Genomic DNA, 14000 nt, shown 5'->3' with positions numbered 1-14000 from the left:
TTTAAGATAAAATACTTTATTTAAAAATACTTAATAGCATTAGTTTTATTTAGGAAGCAGAGAAACAATCTGAGCTGGCAGAGGACTAATTGCTCTGCCAGGAACCCTTCCTATGCAGCCAGAAAACAACAAACTCCATTTTACATCATGAAAATCAGTAAATATCATGTCCAAGCTAATTTCTACATAGTATACCTACATCTACCCCGTAATATTGCTCCTTTTGGTGGTTCTAATATACCATTTCAGCATTAAAGATATGTTTGTATCCAGAGACAGGTAGACATGTTTAGCAACAAGAAAATCTAGCATTTATTTTTATTACTGTGTTGCAGTTCTGGATGATCCTTTATGTATTGTGTTTTCTGGTCTAAAAAGAATGCATTTACCAATGTGAATTAATAAAATTTTGCAAAGCACTTGAGTACAGATGAAAATTCAAAAATATCCACATCTCTCTCACCCTACACAAGTCAGTATTGCAATATGACTTGTGCAATTGCCTATTACCTTAGTATCCAAGTTTCTCACTACCTTTAGTGCCTCATCCTCCCACAATAAACAGAATTATTTCTCAGAAAATAAGAAAGAGGAGAATTGAGGAAAAGAGTAAAGAAATCACTCAAGACCATAGGAAGTCTATGCAGAAGAACAGATTTCAAGCTTGCCTTATACACTAGACTACTTTTTTGTTTTGCTTCATTGTAATAAAAAGTGTTCTACTTCCATACCTTACCTTCTTCGCAAAGCTGAACCAACTACTTATGACTACTAATAACGTAGCATTCGTATTTCATATCCAAGGTAACCCGAGGTATTTTAATGACATAGTAAATTTAATACGACAGTCTGGGAACTGCACTGGTAAGTGCTATGCATATGCTTACTGTTCACAATACAATAGGTATAGAGTTAGCTGTTAGAGTCTTTTTCAGAGGGAATCCAGCCTGAAGCCTATCTGATACTTAAGTCTGAAGGACATACTATTTTTTTACTTTAAAACATCATTTCCTGTCTGTATAAACTTAAGCTGAACCAAAAGAGTAACCAAATACCTGTGGTGCTTCAAGTATTATTGAGAAATTAATATTATCTATTGGTTCTGGAGATCCAGGGCTGGTTTTAATGTTGCTGGAATCCACACTGTGCATGTTCTCCTCCTCTTTCCTTTCTCCCTAAGAAAGGCAACCAAAACGATCAGTCAGGAAAACAAACAAAAAAATTCCCACATTTTTCAATAAACTAAAAGGGAGAGGGAGAACCAGCCATTAGAAAAGAGATGGGAAAAAGTTACAGAATTATAAAAAAGGGAAATCATAAATGGAGAAGATGAAGACAACAGCTTTTATTCTTTTAAGATACTAGTACAGATATATATAAAAAATAGAGAGGTGTAGGAAAGACAGACAAATACAAGGATATGAACAATGAAATATCATTTTTTAGAAAAGGAAAGGATATATTTAACAGCCTTCCTACATTCCTATTTCACCACTCCTATACCACTTTGAATTACAAGCACTTTCTATTAGATGGTGCTTTACTTTAATTAATTTTGCCCGGGTGCCCTTGATGAACAATACTGCAGTGTTCTCAAGTAAACTACTGTCTGTTCCAAAGCCCTAATTCTAGAAAAAGGAAATTCTACTTGAATTTACAGTCTTGACTTCAAACAGATTAAGTTTCTTTGATGTCAGTGGAGCTCAAGCAAGCACTTAGCAGTGTCTTAGAGTGAAACGGACTTCAGCACATATTTAACTGATTTGCTGAATTGCTCAAACCATGTTACACCTATGCATAGGGCCAGTGCGCTTAAGTTTGCCCAGACATGTCTTCTGATTCCACGTGGATGTTCTTTCAGAAGGAACTTGAGAACGCTGATTTTCCAGTCAGACCTTTTGGACATCGAGCTGCCCATTCACCAGCTAGCCATCATTTCTGGACATGTCGAGGTGTACGCATAGCAACTTAGTTGCTTTCCACATGCATACATACCTCTATCTTAATCCCGCCCGCCCCAAATATAACAACCCAGTCTATACATGTCATAGAATCAAATAGAAAAAAGTTAAAATCGGTCCTTACCACCAAAGGCTTGCAGATGCCAAGAGAAACTGTACCCGGGGGCACAGATTTCAACACTTCCACTGCCTCTGCTAAAGTGGCGCTGTCCAAATATTTCTCATTTACAAACACCAAGCGGTCACCCGGTAAAAGCTCGCCCCCACGTTCGGCTACTCCGCCTGCCACCAAAGAGCTGATCACAATGGCTGTTCTTGTTGGATCTAAGGGATCCTGGGGGGGGAAAAAAAAAAAAAAATTTCAAAGCCCCCAGAAGATGTTTATTTTGAGTCTGTAAAGACCACTTAAGCACGTTCATCATCTAATGCTACAGAACTGAAGCTTGCTGAGACGTTCAAAAGGACTGTCTACTAATACTGCCAAGGCTTACAGTTTACAAAAAGAAAGGTTTGCAGCAGGAAGATACTCTGTCACTTGCTTAATCCATTAAGAAATTTTAAGATCTGAAAGCTGACTGATACCCTGCCTGCCCTCTTCTTACATACACAGAAACGGCCAGGCCAACCTGCAAATAAAAAAACAACACTGGCACCCTTCCACAAGCCTTCATCCAGCCTGTTAACGTGCTAATGTTACATAAAATAACCATTCTGCATGCCATTCAAGAGCTTCGTAGCAGTAAAATTGATGTTAAAAGAAATCATTGCAAGATTAAAAATTTAAATAAAAATATTATTAAATTAAAATTAAAAATCAAATCCAAAACATTCAAGAAATAGCAGCATACATTTGCTGTATTACTGCAGTGTTCCTGCTTTGTCAAATCTGCATGACAACTTACAAAAGACATTTTCTCCACCCATGAAGCTTCCTTAACAGAGAATACAGGGGACAGCAACAGAAGAGTAACTAAGATCATTACTGAAGACAAGGAACACTGTAGTGGTGTATACAGAGGAATGTGAAGTAGAAAATATTATACACATTGGAAAGGCTGTAAACTGATGCAAAGATATTAACTTCACTTAATTTTTTTTCCAATGTTAGTCTTTGCTTTGTGTTATGTATCATTTCTATCATGCATTCAGCCATTTAAAAACTCATCCTCAATCCAATGAAATGATTGTAAGTTATTATATAGTGGCAGAAAGATACACAAAAGGAATATATGGGTTTTCTTTTTTGTTTCTTTGTTTGTTTTTTTAAGAGTAGAATTAGCCTTTCTCCCCCTTGCTAAGGGCTCATAAAGTTCAGAAATGCTCCTTGTATGCACTGGGTCTTCAAATGCATAATCATGTACTATTTTTCCCTCAGGACTTGCATCTTATTCAGGGCACGGGAGGGATTAAAAAAAAAAAAAAAAAAGGGAAAATTTCAGATCACAAAGACCACCATGAATTCAGCACCTCAGTGTTAATTTGAAAACAGGAATGCTTTTTTAGCTATTTATTTTTATATAACTATACACTGCTTTCCAAGTGAACATGTTTTTTTAAGGTATGTGCAAACATATGAGGCAATGAATGCAGTATCTGTAAAGGGCTGAAATTAGAGAACTGAAATTAGAGTTGAGCAGGAAGAGCCATGCTGAAGCTGAATTCAAGTAAATACATATTACTAATAATTGTCTCCTGTTCTGCTGCTTAATCCTGCCATTTTATAATCTTCCCAAACACTGGGTAACCGCACTGTACAGAAGAGGCTTCCTTGCGAGTATCATGTCTTGATAATCAAGCCCAGCAACCTCCCTCTGCTGCGCAATGGTGTTCTGCCTACTGAACCCGTGCCAATATGCTTGGGCTGTCCGACTGTTTATGCTTAAACCTGCCTCACACAATGCTGAGGGGAAAGGCTTTCATTTGTTTCAAATAGCAAGCTATCCATGTTCTGCATACGCTTTGGCAATTTTTAGAAACAAAACAAACCCAAATGCAGAAAGTCCAGAAGAAGAATCCAAAGAATTCCAAGATGTAAAAGAAGAGGTTTTGCTTTAAGAGTGTTTAATTTTGAAAATGTATTGCTGCTGCCCTTTGTGTAGAGAGTCAGCTTTGCCTGCCCTTGCCGACAAAACCATGTGCCTAACCATCCTGATGACAGCTGACCACAGAACAAACACTCTGTTTGACACAGACTTGTGAGATGTTTTTAATTTTGGGGTTTGCTCCAATGCAAAATAAAAATAACCTTTTGGACTTCTTTGCAAAACCAAGATCATGTTGAGACAGCCATTTTCGAGCAAGTAAGGCACTGTCACATTAGGAAGGCTTTGCTCATAGAACTAAACCAGCAAGTTTTCCTATCACAGGCTCATCTTGCCATGGCAAGCAAGGTTTATGCTGGTTCCCTAAATGGGTGAACGCTCTCTCAGCAAAACTACACCTTTGCTGACACAGCAGCTTTTATAATATGACTTTTGCTGGCTTAGCTATATTGATAAAAAAACGAACAAAACAAAACCCGCACTCATCCTTACTGATGCAGATAAGCTGACAAAAATTTGCGAGTGAATGACTGACCCAGTAATCATGGCGCTGGCTGACAATGTGGGAGAACCAGGTTCAAATCCCTCCTCTGTCTGATCCAAAGCTGCTCTTTTTTGGGTTCCAGATCAGAACCACTTAAGTAGGACATGGGAATCTCACCATTAGCTACTTCTATGCAGATATTCAAGGTCAGTGGCATAACTACCACATTTCTGATGAGAAACAGTCCTGTTTCAACTTAAGTTTTCACTGAAATAAAAACATTTTGGCTTCAATAAATCATCATGTTTTGGTAAGAGATAATTTAGCTGAAAAAGTGTTCCAATCAGCTTTAATACTCATGCTAAAAATGAAGAAAGAGTTCCTACAAACATACGCAGTTCCTATGCAGTAAAGTTTCACGAACAGCATGGTTAGCTTCGCTGCTTCGCAACATGCACGAGCGTAAGCTATGCATTGGAATTGCTTCATGAAGAGCAGCAGCAATCTTCTTAAAAAAGGGGCCCATATTAAAAACTGTTGATCAGGCAAATACAAAAGAGGGGTTATAATTACACTGCTGTTTTCAAGCAGAGGGAGCTATTGTACAGGAAGAGAAGAGCAACATAAACTACACGGCGACAGGGCTAAGCCGGTAACGCGAGCAGTGCTGGAAAACCTGAGTGTTTGTTACCAGTGACTGTGAATCACAATGCGATTGCCACGAGGAATGCAACAAAAGCTGCATGTGAAGACACAGACCTACTGAAATTCAAGGTGTAATCATTAATACATATTCTCTGTAATTTAACATGAGGGTGACTGTAACTGTGGATTGCACCGTGCTTTTCTTATCAAAACAAAAGGAACAATGTTTTTTTGAAACCTTGCCTTACAATTTACACTCGAACCCAAATGCACCCTAAAGAACAACACCTGCTAAAACAAGACAGCAAACGCTGAATTCACATTCACATCTTGTAAACAGTGAGTGCAACTGGACTGCGTGGGTTGTTGCCGTGTTTTTGAAAGAAAGCAGTGCCAGCAGCAGGCTAAAAACCAGATTCTTACCTTCTATACTAACTGCAAAAGGCAACTTCACTCCCACAGTGCCCTGATGCACTTCAGGGCCACCTCCATGTTAACAGACCGGCTAGAGCCATTCGAGGTTACTAAACAGCACTAACTGCTACTGCACACCTACCCTAAGGCTCTTGATTCATTTTACTTGGCTCACATTAAGCCAGATAATAGTGATTTTTAGTCACTAGCAGTCAGGACCAGTCTCTGCTTTAAAGTGAAAGGCTCATTTACTTGGATGGAGTTTACTGGCTGGGAAGAAACTCGCTCCCCAAACCCAGAGCTAAGATGTTGCTGTAACAGTACTCGGCTGGAATACAGAACTGACTCAACTTCAATAGTTCAAGAAATTATCACATGACTTTGCATTACAGCAGAGGGAGTGTGCACAGGACAGCTCCATGCAATTTGGTTATCTTAAAATGGGCATGAACTGGGCTTGGTACATTGAAAGAGGAACTTTTAACTTCAGTTTACTGAAGGATTCCTTTACACAAATGAATCATTTATGAACAATGAAGAAAGGAATCCGACTGCAAAGTAAGGCTATCAGGAGACAAAGCCCCTTAACTCACAAGCACTGGCACAAATTCTTTTTTGAAAAAAAGAATTACGCGTAAAAAAATTTGCCACTTGTATAAACGATGAAAGTTGACCACTGCCATGCACCAGCAGCAGCCTAGGATGCTGGCCTCCAGGTAACCCTTCGAGGAACTAGTATGTTGTAGCTGTTGTCTTTTCCTTTGTGCTCGAGCCAGCCATAGAGTATATGAACTTGTTTAAAATAGTCACAATTTATTCATACTTAGCACACCATATATTTAACTACGTTGAACCATAGGTTTTCCCTTCCCCCCTACTGCTCCTCATCAAAATCCACAAATGTTTCCTGGAGTCCAGGTGTCAAATTTTTCTTCTTATTTTCAGAGCCTCATTTGTTCTGGATTCATTTAGTAGTGCAGAGTCACGCAGGGGCCACTGCAGTTGCTGCCTCTGGGATCCCTGGATTCGGAGCAGTATGAAGTCTCTTAAAAACCTGAGCTCTGCTAAAATGTTAAGAGTCCCAGGAGCACCAAGTTAACAGAGTCCTACGTGCAATGCTGCTGGAGCATGTAACTTTATTGTGGCTTCAAGTGAGGGATTCGAACTTGCCATGGGCACCAAAGATTCACACTCAGTTAGCTATCAGAGGTCCTTAGGAAGCAAATGTGGAAATATAACCAATAGAGCTTACCTCTCTCCATCACACTGGGAAATTAAAATGATAACAACCGACTGCCTCTTCCCCCGTCCTTACCAAAACGTGAGGTTTCTGCAGCAGCCAAGAGAGGGCACTCCAGGCCAGCCCAGCTCCCGCACTACCGGAGGCGTTTCATGCTCTGACAAGTCCATCCCCATCTGTCCAGCCCCCAGCACCAGCAAAGCCCTCGCAGAGGATGAGGAGCAGTCTGTCCTATGCAGTAGACTGTAGCTATAACTCGATTGGATGTAAGCAGCTACCACGTTTTCTGGGGTTTTGTTTGTGTTTCCTTTTTTGAAGGCTCATACGAAAATGTAAGACAAAGCTGCGGGTGACTGACATTTACTGTGCAAAGTCACTTTCACTTAGTTACAGGCTGTATTAGTTTTGGCATCACTTAAGATCTAAATTCAGCTAGCCTGACTTCCTCGAATATTTTAGCTTTCTTCAAGCAACAAACTGCCTGCTGCCACAAAAACACTCCTCTGAAAACACACATCAAAAATAGCATGGCAAAGGATCCCAAAAGAAACAGTTTGAAACTTTTTTTCCTGTACCAATTTTGATTTATCTGAACAATTTTACAAGTGCCGATTTGTATACTGCAGGTTTTTGCGAGAGAGCCAAAACAAACACATGTTAGAGCTCAGAGGTCAGAGCAACCCAGCTTCATTACATTTTGCATGGGACCACTTCCAGGTCTAACATACATATCCATATTTAAAACTCTTCAGTTTGCAAGTGAGTAAGATACCAGACTGAAAGACTCTTAAACACAACACTAGCATACTGCACAAGGAACATAGACTCATCAACAATGAAAAGGACAAAATGCATTGTATGTTCATCTTACTATTATGTAGAACAAAGGCAGAACTGCACATGAATTCATTTACCTGTATGCTCAGTATTGTGAAATTACTCATAATACTCATCCATGCTCTCATTTTGTGAAGTGCCACTCGTTCCCTTTGCAGAGCCACCCTCCACATACACACCAACAATGCCAATGGGATGCAAGAGTCAAGAATGATAAACAACCTGCAGCCTTTTCAAAGGCACTAAGTACTTCCCAACAGAAGGGGAGAGAGGAAGAGCCAGCTGTGAGTGAGGTCCAACTCCCTCCCTTAAGGTGGCCTCAATTTAGGATTGAGACTAAAGATCCAAACCTTCTGTTCATTCACTCCAACATATTTACAGGAGTTGGCCGTAGGAACTGCCAAAGGTACTCTAAAGCCTGAAAAAACATCCCTGAGAAAGTGCTCAACTAGTTTCTGTTAGATCCACTGCACGGGCAATCAGACTGAAATTCAAAGCGTTTAAGACTTGTTTCTGCCTCTTCCACTCGTATTAGATTGCAGTCAGCAGGTCTACTTAGGAAGAAGACTACACAACACAGCCTCTGGCTGTACCAAAGAAATAAACTACAGACTGATGTGCTGAAGTAATACAAACTTAAATACAGAACGGTATTCAAGGAGGAACGCTGAACTTTTCTGTGATGTAAGGCAAAGCACTGGAAATAAAGCATAAGTATTTATTGATCTGCAGTGAGGGAATAAAGCAATGAATTTCAGAAGCTCTAGTGTGCAGCCAGCATTAATCAAAACTTCTGTTGTGGGAAATGTCAGCAAAGAAACAGGGATTCGCAGGGAAAGAAAAAACATAAACAAAACATATAGAGCCACACCCAAAGGAGGAGAGAGAACAGCAAAGTAAGAGTAGGTGGCACAATGGGTTTCCCACACCGGGTTTTCATCATCTGGGATCTGAAATCATATCAGTCTTCTACAGCAAGAATGAACACGGTGGCCAGCAATTACTCAAACCCGTGTAGGTCTGGCAGAGCTGGCAAGCACTACGCAGTCAATGTTCATCTGCTGCGGAAGAGGGATATGCAGCAGATAGTTGGGACGAAAGTGCCTCCAGGGAATGATCAAAAGAAAAAGATCTTACACACTACTGCTGTTCTCAAATAAAAAGATCAAAGATAGGCACTGACTATGGTAGTTTTGAAAGTGTCACTGTGCAGTGGACTCAGGTGCATGTCACTATCTTTTAATTTATCAAACTTCTCAATCAACCTAAGGTTTCATCCACGTTTCATATTTGCTCTCAACAGAGCTAAATTCCCAGGGATTACATTCATTAGACTCTTTTAATATCTTACACTTTCAGACTTTCCAGCTCCAGGAAAAAACACACTGAATGCTGACTACAGGGAAAAGCCACAGAGATAAGAAAAAAAACCCTGAACTCATAAGGAAATGGAGGAAAGCCACTGTGAGATGAGATAAAGAAGGGATAGAGATGTGTGGGAACGAAGAAAAAAATACCTATGAGCCAAGGGAAAAAGTGTAAATGGTATCACCTACACAACCTACACGCAGTGGTCTTAACACACATTCTGGGTTTGATCAGCTTTCAGATTCAAATAATCCCTGAACTAAAAACCCACCAAGACAGCCCAGCAGGCACTTCCACCAGTCAGGTGTGCTGGCCTTAACACTGTTAACAGTCTGTGGAAGTGCAGTAAGTGTTTTCACACAAACTAGAGCTCTCCTCTGCATGGAGAGCTTGCATCATAAACAGCAAACACATGAGTCACGGAAGATTTGCTACAGAAAAAGTTGCAGAAGAAAAGTGGGGAGACAGGACAGGCCGTTTTTTTGCAACAAGGATCTGCAAACAGTGACCTGGCCCGAAGAAGATTTGCAACAGTATGTATGGTGGAGAAGACAGAAGGGTAGGCAAAATGGCTGCAGAGAATTTTAAGGCTACTGCGAAATGCAATGAGAACAGACAGAAAAACTCCAAGTGCAACAATACTATTTAGATTTGGGAAGCGGCATCTTCCAGAAGGATGAGGTATTAAGAAAACAGAATACCTCATAACTTCCATGAGTTTTCAGAATTCTTCATGCTTATCCATCAGCACCAACATGTACCTCAAATCTCATCGGTTCAGAACAACAGATTTGGAGCTGTCTGGGTTGAGTTTTTACACACCCATTGCCCCACCGTCTCCACATGCTCACTGAAAGACTAGCGCAGCTTTTAGATAAGCAGCACTCAGTTGCACAGTTTCCTCTAGTCTCATCTACATTATCTTACCCTTACTGAGATTTGCCAAGTGTTTAACAGAAAATCTAGCTACAGTTTTGTCCCTTTAAATTCTCGCCTTCTCTTGTAGGCAGAAGACATCTGTGGAATAATAATGAATTTCTTTGGTTTGGGGTTTTTTGTTTTTATTAAAAGCTATTCTTCCTAGCAGGAAATGAAAAAGAACAACCAGATTGTAGAATTTGGGGGAATAGGGAAAACATTTCTAAAGGTTAATAATAATACTGCTTAGCATTTATTTCAAGGATATGTGACAAACCAAAGAAAAACAGATGTTCTCAGTAATGCTCCAGTTTCTCTGCAAACTCAGGTACTGTCCAGAGCATGGGCTGTTGCAGCTCACAAGACACAAGGACTGCCCCTAGGATATGCCACTCTGCTCTGTACATGAGATTCCTTCCTAACTTCTTACTTAAAAGAGTCAGACTGATGACACACCCACCCCACCCCCCCAAAACCCAGCATCAGGGCACACCCAAGCCCTAACATGACTTCCTGCATCCAAGTTCTCCAGCTTCTCTACCTCAGCAAGCTATTCTGTGTATCTGTCTGAATCTCATGCTGAGATACACAGTCTCTTTGATTTCTTATTAAAGTGGTTTCTGGTCTCCCAATGCTTTTAGTGCTGCTGCAGTGAGGTTTTGGAAACCATTAATCACGAACACCCTAGAAACTTTACCAGGAATGTGCTCAATTGCATTCACCAGCTCTTCAGTCCTGAAGAGTAGTATTAAGCTGAATTCCAAGAGAATTTTTCAAAAAGCTACATTGAATTCAATTCATGACACACTATTAAGAATTATTTTACAAATGAAACAGCTTAATATGATTTAAAGGATGCAGAACTTTCCCATAGGGGGAGAGAAGCAAATCCTCCGTGAGATGAGTACCAACACAGTTGGTACTGAGGCTTACAGAACTTTGATGTTAATGAATGTGGATGGGTTGTAGAGATGGGAGAAAAGCTGCCTTTATCAGTTTTCCCAGTACCAAGCTGATAGCCATTGTAAAACTGCTTTTTAATACAGCTGTGCAGCTTTTGCCAGTAAGCCACAGGTTTCCATCACATGATCAGGTGAAAATGTGCTTAACAAGGATGTGAATATGCTTCTTTGTTCATAACAAACTTATCACAAGACAGACAAAGCTCAAATTATCACAAGAGGGCAAACATTTAGCAAGCAATACGTCAAAGCATTCCAGCCCACATCTCACTGTTGAACAGTCCAAAAAAGAAAAAAATATAATCTATTTGAATACCACCTTCTACAAATAAGTAGTCAATATGCTTTTTTGTAACTCTACATCTGGAGCCTGTTTGGGGCATAAAGAAAAGAGGAAAGATATTTGGAGACACTTAAATTGCTTCACTTCCTGCCGTGAATGACTATGCAGTGATTTTGTTATAAAAAAGAAAACAATTGTTTCCCATGCTCCCTGGGAAAAGGACAAAACATAACCTGCTGAATGTGCAGCAAAAAAAGACTTCAGTTCAACAGTAAGAAAAAACTGCTAATGATAATGAAGATAAGTCCAGGAATAAGGCAGCTGTGGAGTCCCTATTGCTAGACTACAGTAAGAACCCCTTAAGCACTGACCCAGGCTAACGAAGGCAGGCACAATTCATGCTGTTTCAGGTCTGGGCAACATGAAGCTCATACTGTGCTGATATGCCTGTTACAGCTTCCATGGATGGGTAGATATTTACACCCACATTGGCAAGGACCACTTGGAGCAGGTGAGCCCATGAGCTCCTACAGCCCCACAGGTCTATAGGGCAGCCGGGTACTGTGCAAAAGCGCCCGGGCTCTGGGGACTTACCTTTCAAGCACAGTCGGAGAGAAAGAGCATCTCACAGGCATTCCTAAGAGCTATGTAAAATGTCAACCCTCTCTGTTCCAACCCTCATTCCCTCCAGTTTCACGCACTTTAAAACAGCTGCTTTAAAATACTCTGACTTCAAAGCACAGTAAATTAAGCTCCACATAAAGTCCATTCAACTTTTTGTTTAATTTGATAAAAGCTCATCAGACCATTCAAGTTACCTTCTGGTCAATTCTGCCTCAAGAAATCTGCAATTCAGCTACCTGTGGTTTTTCCAATATTTCTGTAAAACATTACTGACAGAATCTGTTGGTCTGCATGCATCAGGTCTTTGGTAAACACTGTTTCAGGGCCACTCAAAGTACCTTTTATACTATTGTGATCTCTTCTTTTTCTCTAGAAGTCTTCATCTTGTGTGATTTTTCTTTCCTCTTGCTCTAACGCTCTGGGATTACTATCATTTTTGTACAGCATTTCTCCTCTATTTTAACCTGATGACATACCATGCCCTCTTCCGTTTTAACTTCTTTCTAAGAAAAAGGATTGGTCTTAATAACAATGGCTTAGCTCTTGACTTGCTGGCTAGGAGGTTTTAGCTTCAGGCTAGACAAAGTTACTGTTAAGCTAGATACTTTCACGTCTATTGACAAAGAACAATAAATGTGCTTACCATAGTCCCTTGCATCTGAGATGATCCCAAAGCACTCTGCAAACCGTGTACTGGGTCCCTCATTCACCATCAAAACATACTTGCCGCTAACTGTGCCAGCAACACTACATAAAAGTTAGTTAAGAGGTGAAAAAGAGAGCAACTTCTCCAAGTGAAATTACAAGGAAATTAAGGGAGGTAGAGTATATTACTTCACAGAGAAGTTGGCCAGAAGACCGAACAGCACACCTTTTTAATGGCCAAAAGGGGGGCAGGGTCCCTGTTCAAGATAGAATCACCAGCAATGCAACGCTGCTCCTCAGGTCTCTGCTGAGCACGATGCGTTATCAGCTGGAGAAAGCACACTGCGCACAGAGCCTATCGGCACGGCTGCTGCTGCCTCTCCTTCTGCAAGCTTTTCATCTAAGCATTATCAAGAAAAAGCAATGCCTAGCCTAAGAGCTTTGACAAGATCCCAACACAGTGGTGACAACAGAAAAATACACAGAAGATTTCATTTTAATGTTTCTTATTTAAATAAGCCATCACACTGGCCGAAAAAGAATCCAGTGAAACCGATCATTTCAAGTACACACAGGATCAGCCTTCCCATCCACCTCCCCTCTCGCCAAATATTGACCTTGCTAGCAAAGCAGCAGTCTCCAAGATTTTAGATTTCCTACCACATAACTACAAATTAGGCCATCAGCAAAGGGGAAAAAAGATTGTTTTATACATAGTGATCATGGGAACCTGAACAGTATCCTATATAAATACAGTCCTGTTATAGCAAAGAGGGTAAGTCTACTCTGTTTCTCTAACGGTATCCCAAAGTTTTAGGAACATGTGTACAGGCCTTCCAAGAGGACCTTATTAAAAAAAGAAGGCGGCTCTGTTTTAAGCATTTAAATCCCTAAAGACAGACAAAAGAAAATACAGGACAAAGTAGAAATACTATTGATTATGCATAATTGGTATAATTAATTTGTAATTAGTTCATTAAAATATATAGGCATTGGAATTATGCTTGTACGTTTCTGGGAATATCCTGCAAGTCACTTGGGATATGCTTATCATTTATTTGATAGATGAAACATTATTAGAAAGACAGCCCATTAAAAATTAATATACCAGAGCAATAATTTCTCGATCTCAGCATTCAGTTTTCTACGTACTCAGATTCCTACTCTACCTCACAAAGAGTTTTTATTAATACTGTTTTTCAGAGTGTGACTTGGGAAGCACAGCATTTTAGACAACTGAGTCACAATATTCTTTACGCCAAGTATGCAAATCAGTTTTGAGAAAACAAAATGACAAATACTATAAGTTATATACCATGAGAGTATTCAGCACCACATCTAATTCTATAATCAAAATTAAGATGGAAAGGTAAAAAGCCTCACACTTCAAAACAAATACCAAATATGAATGGAAAGCAGTAGGAAGAAACTTCCACAGCACCGTAAACAGCCTGGTCTCTAACTGCTTAGCATTCTTTCACTTCTGCAGCGCATCTGGCATCGCTCACTGTCATAAATGAACACGTCGGTATGAGCAGGATTTCAGGGGTTCTTAAATACTGCAGATAACAGTCACT

The 14000-nt window shown here is 40.1% G+C and overlaps 1 protein-coding gene across 1 annotated transcript in view; it reads right to left on the bottom strand.

The window, feature by feature from the left end:
• INADL (InaD-like (Drosophila)) overlaps positions 1-14000 on the bottom strand; it is a gene marked incomplete at its 3' end in the record, with an annotated part of 89560 nt that overhangs the window by 40058 nt on the left and 35502 nt on the right. Inside the window, exons 17-18 of the mRNA XM_009587598.1 lie at positions 2086-2295; positions 1056-1175 (exon numbers count right to left, since the gene is read on the bottom strand). Of these exons, the coding sequence (XP_009585893.1) occupies positions 1056-1175; positions 2086-2295 (330 nt within the window). The remainder of the gene's footprint in view (positions 1-1055; positions 1176-2085; positions 2296-14000) is intronic.

The sequence above is a fragment of the Fulmarus glacialis genome, unplaced genomic scaffold, assembly GCF_000690835.1.
Source record: "Fulmarus glacialis isolate BGI_N327 unplaced genomic scaffold, ASM69083v1 scaffold29890, whole genome shotgun sequence".
Taxonomy (NCBI): Eukaryota; Metazoa; Chordata; class Aves; order Procellariiformes; family Procellariidae; genus Fulmarus; species Fulmarus glacialis.
The sequence above is the reverse complement of the archived record's forward strand: the minus strand, read 5'-3'. Positions and strand labels throughout refer to the sequence as shown.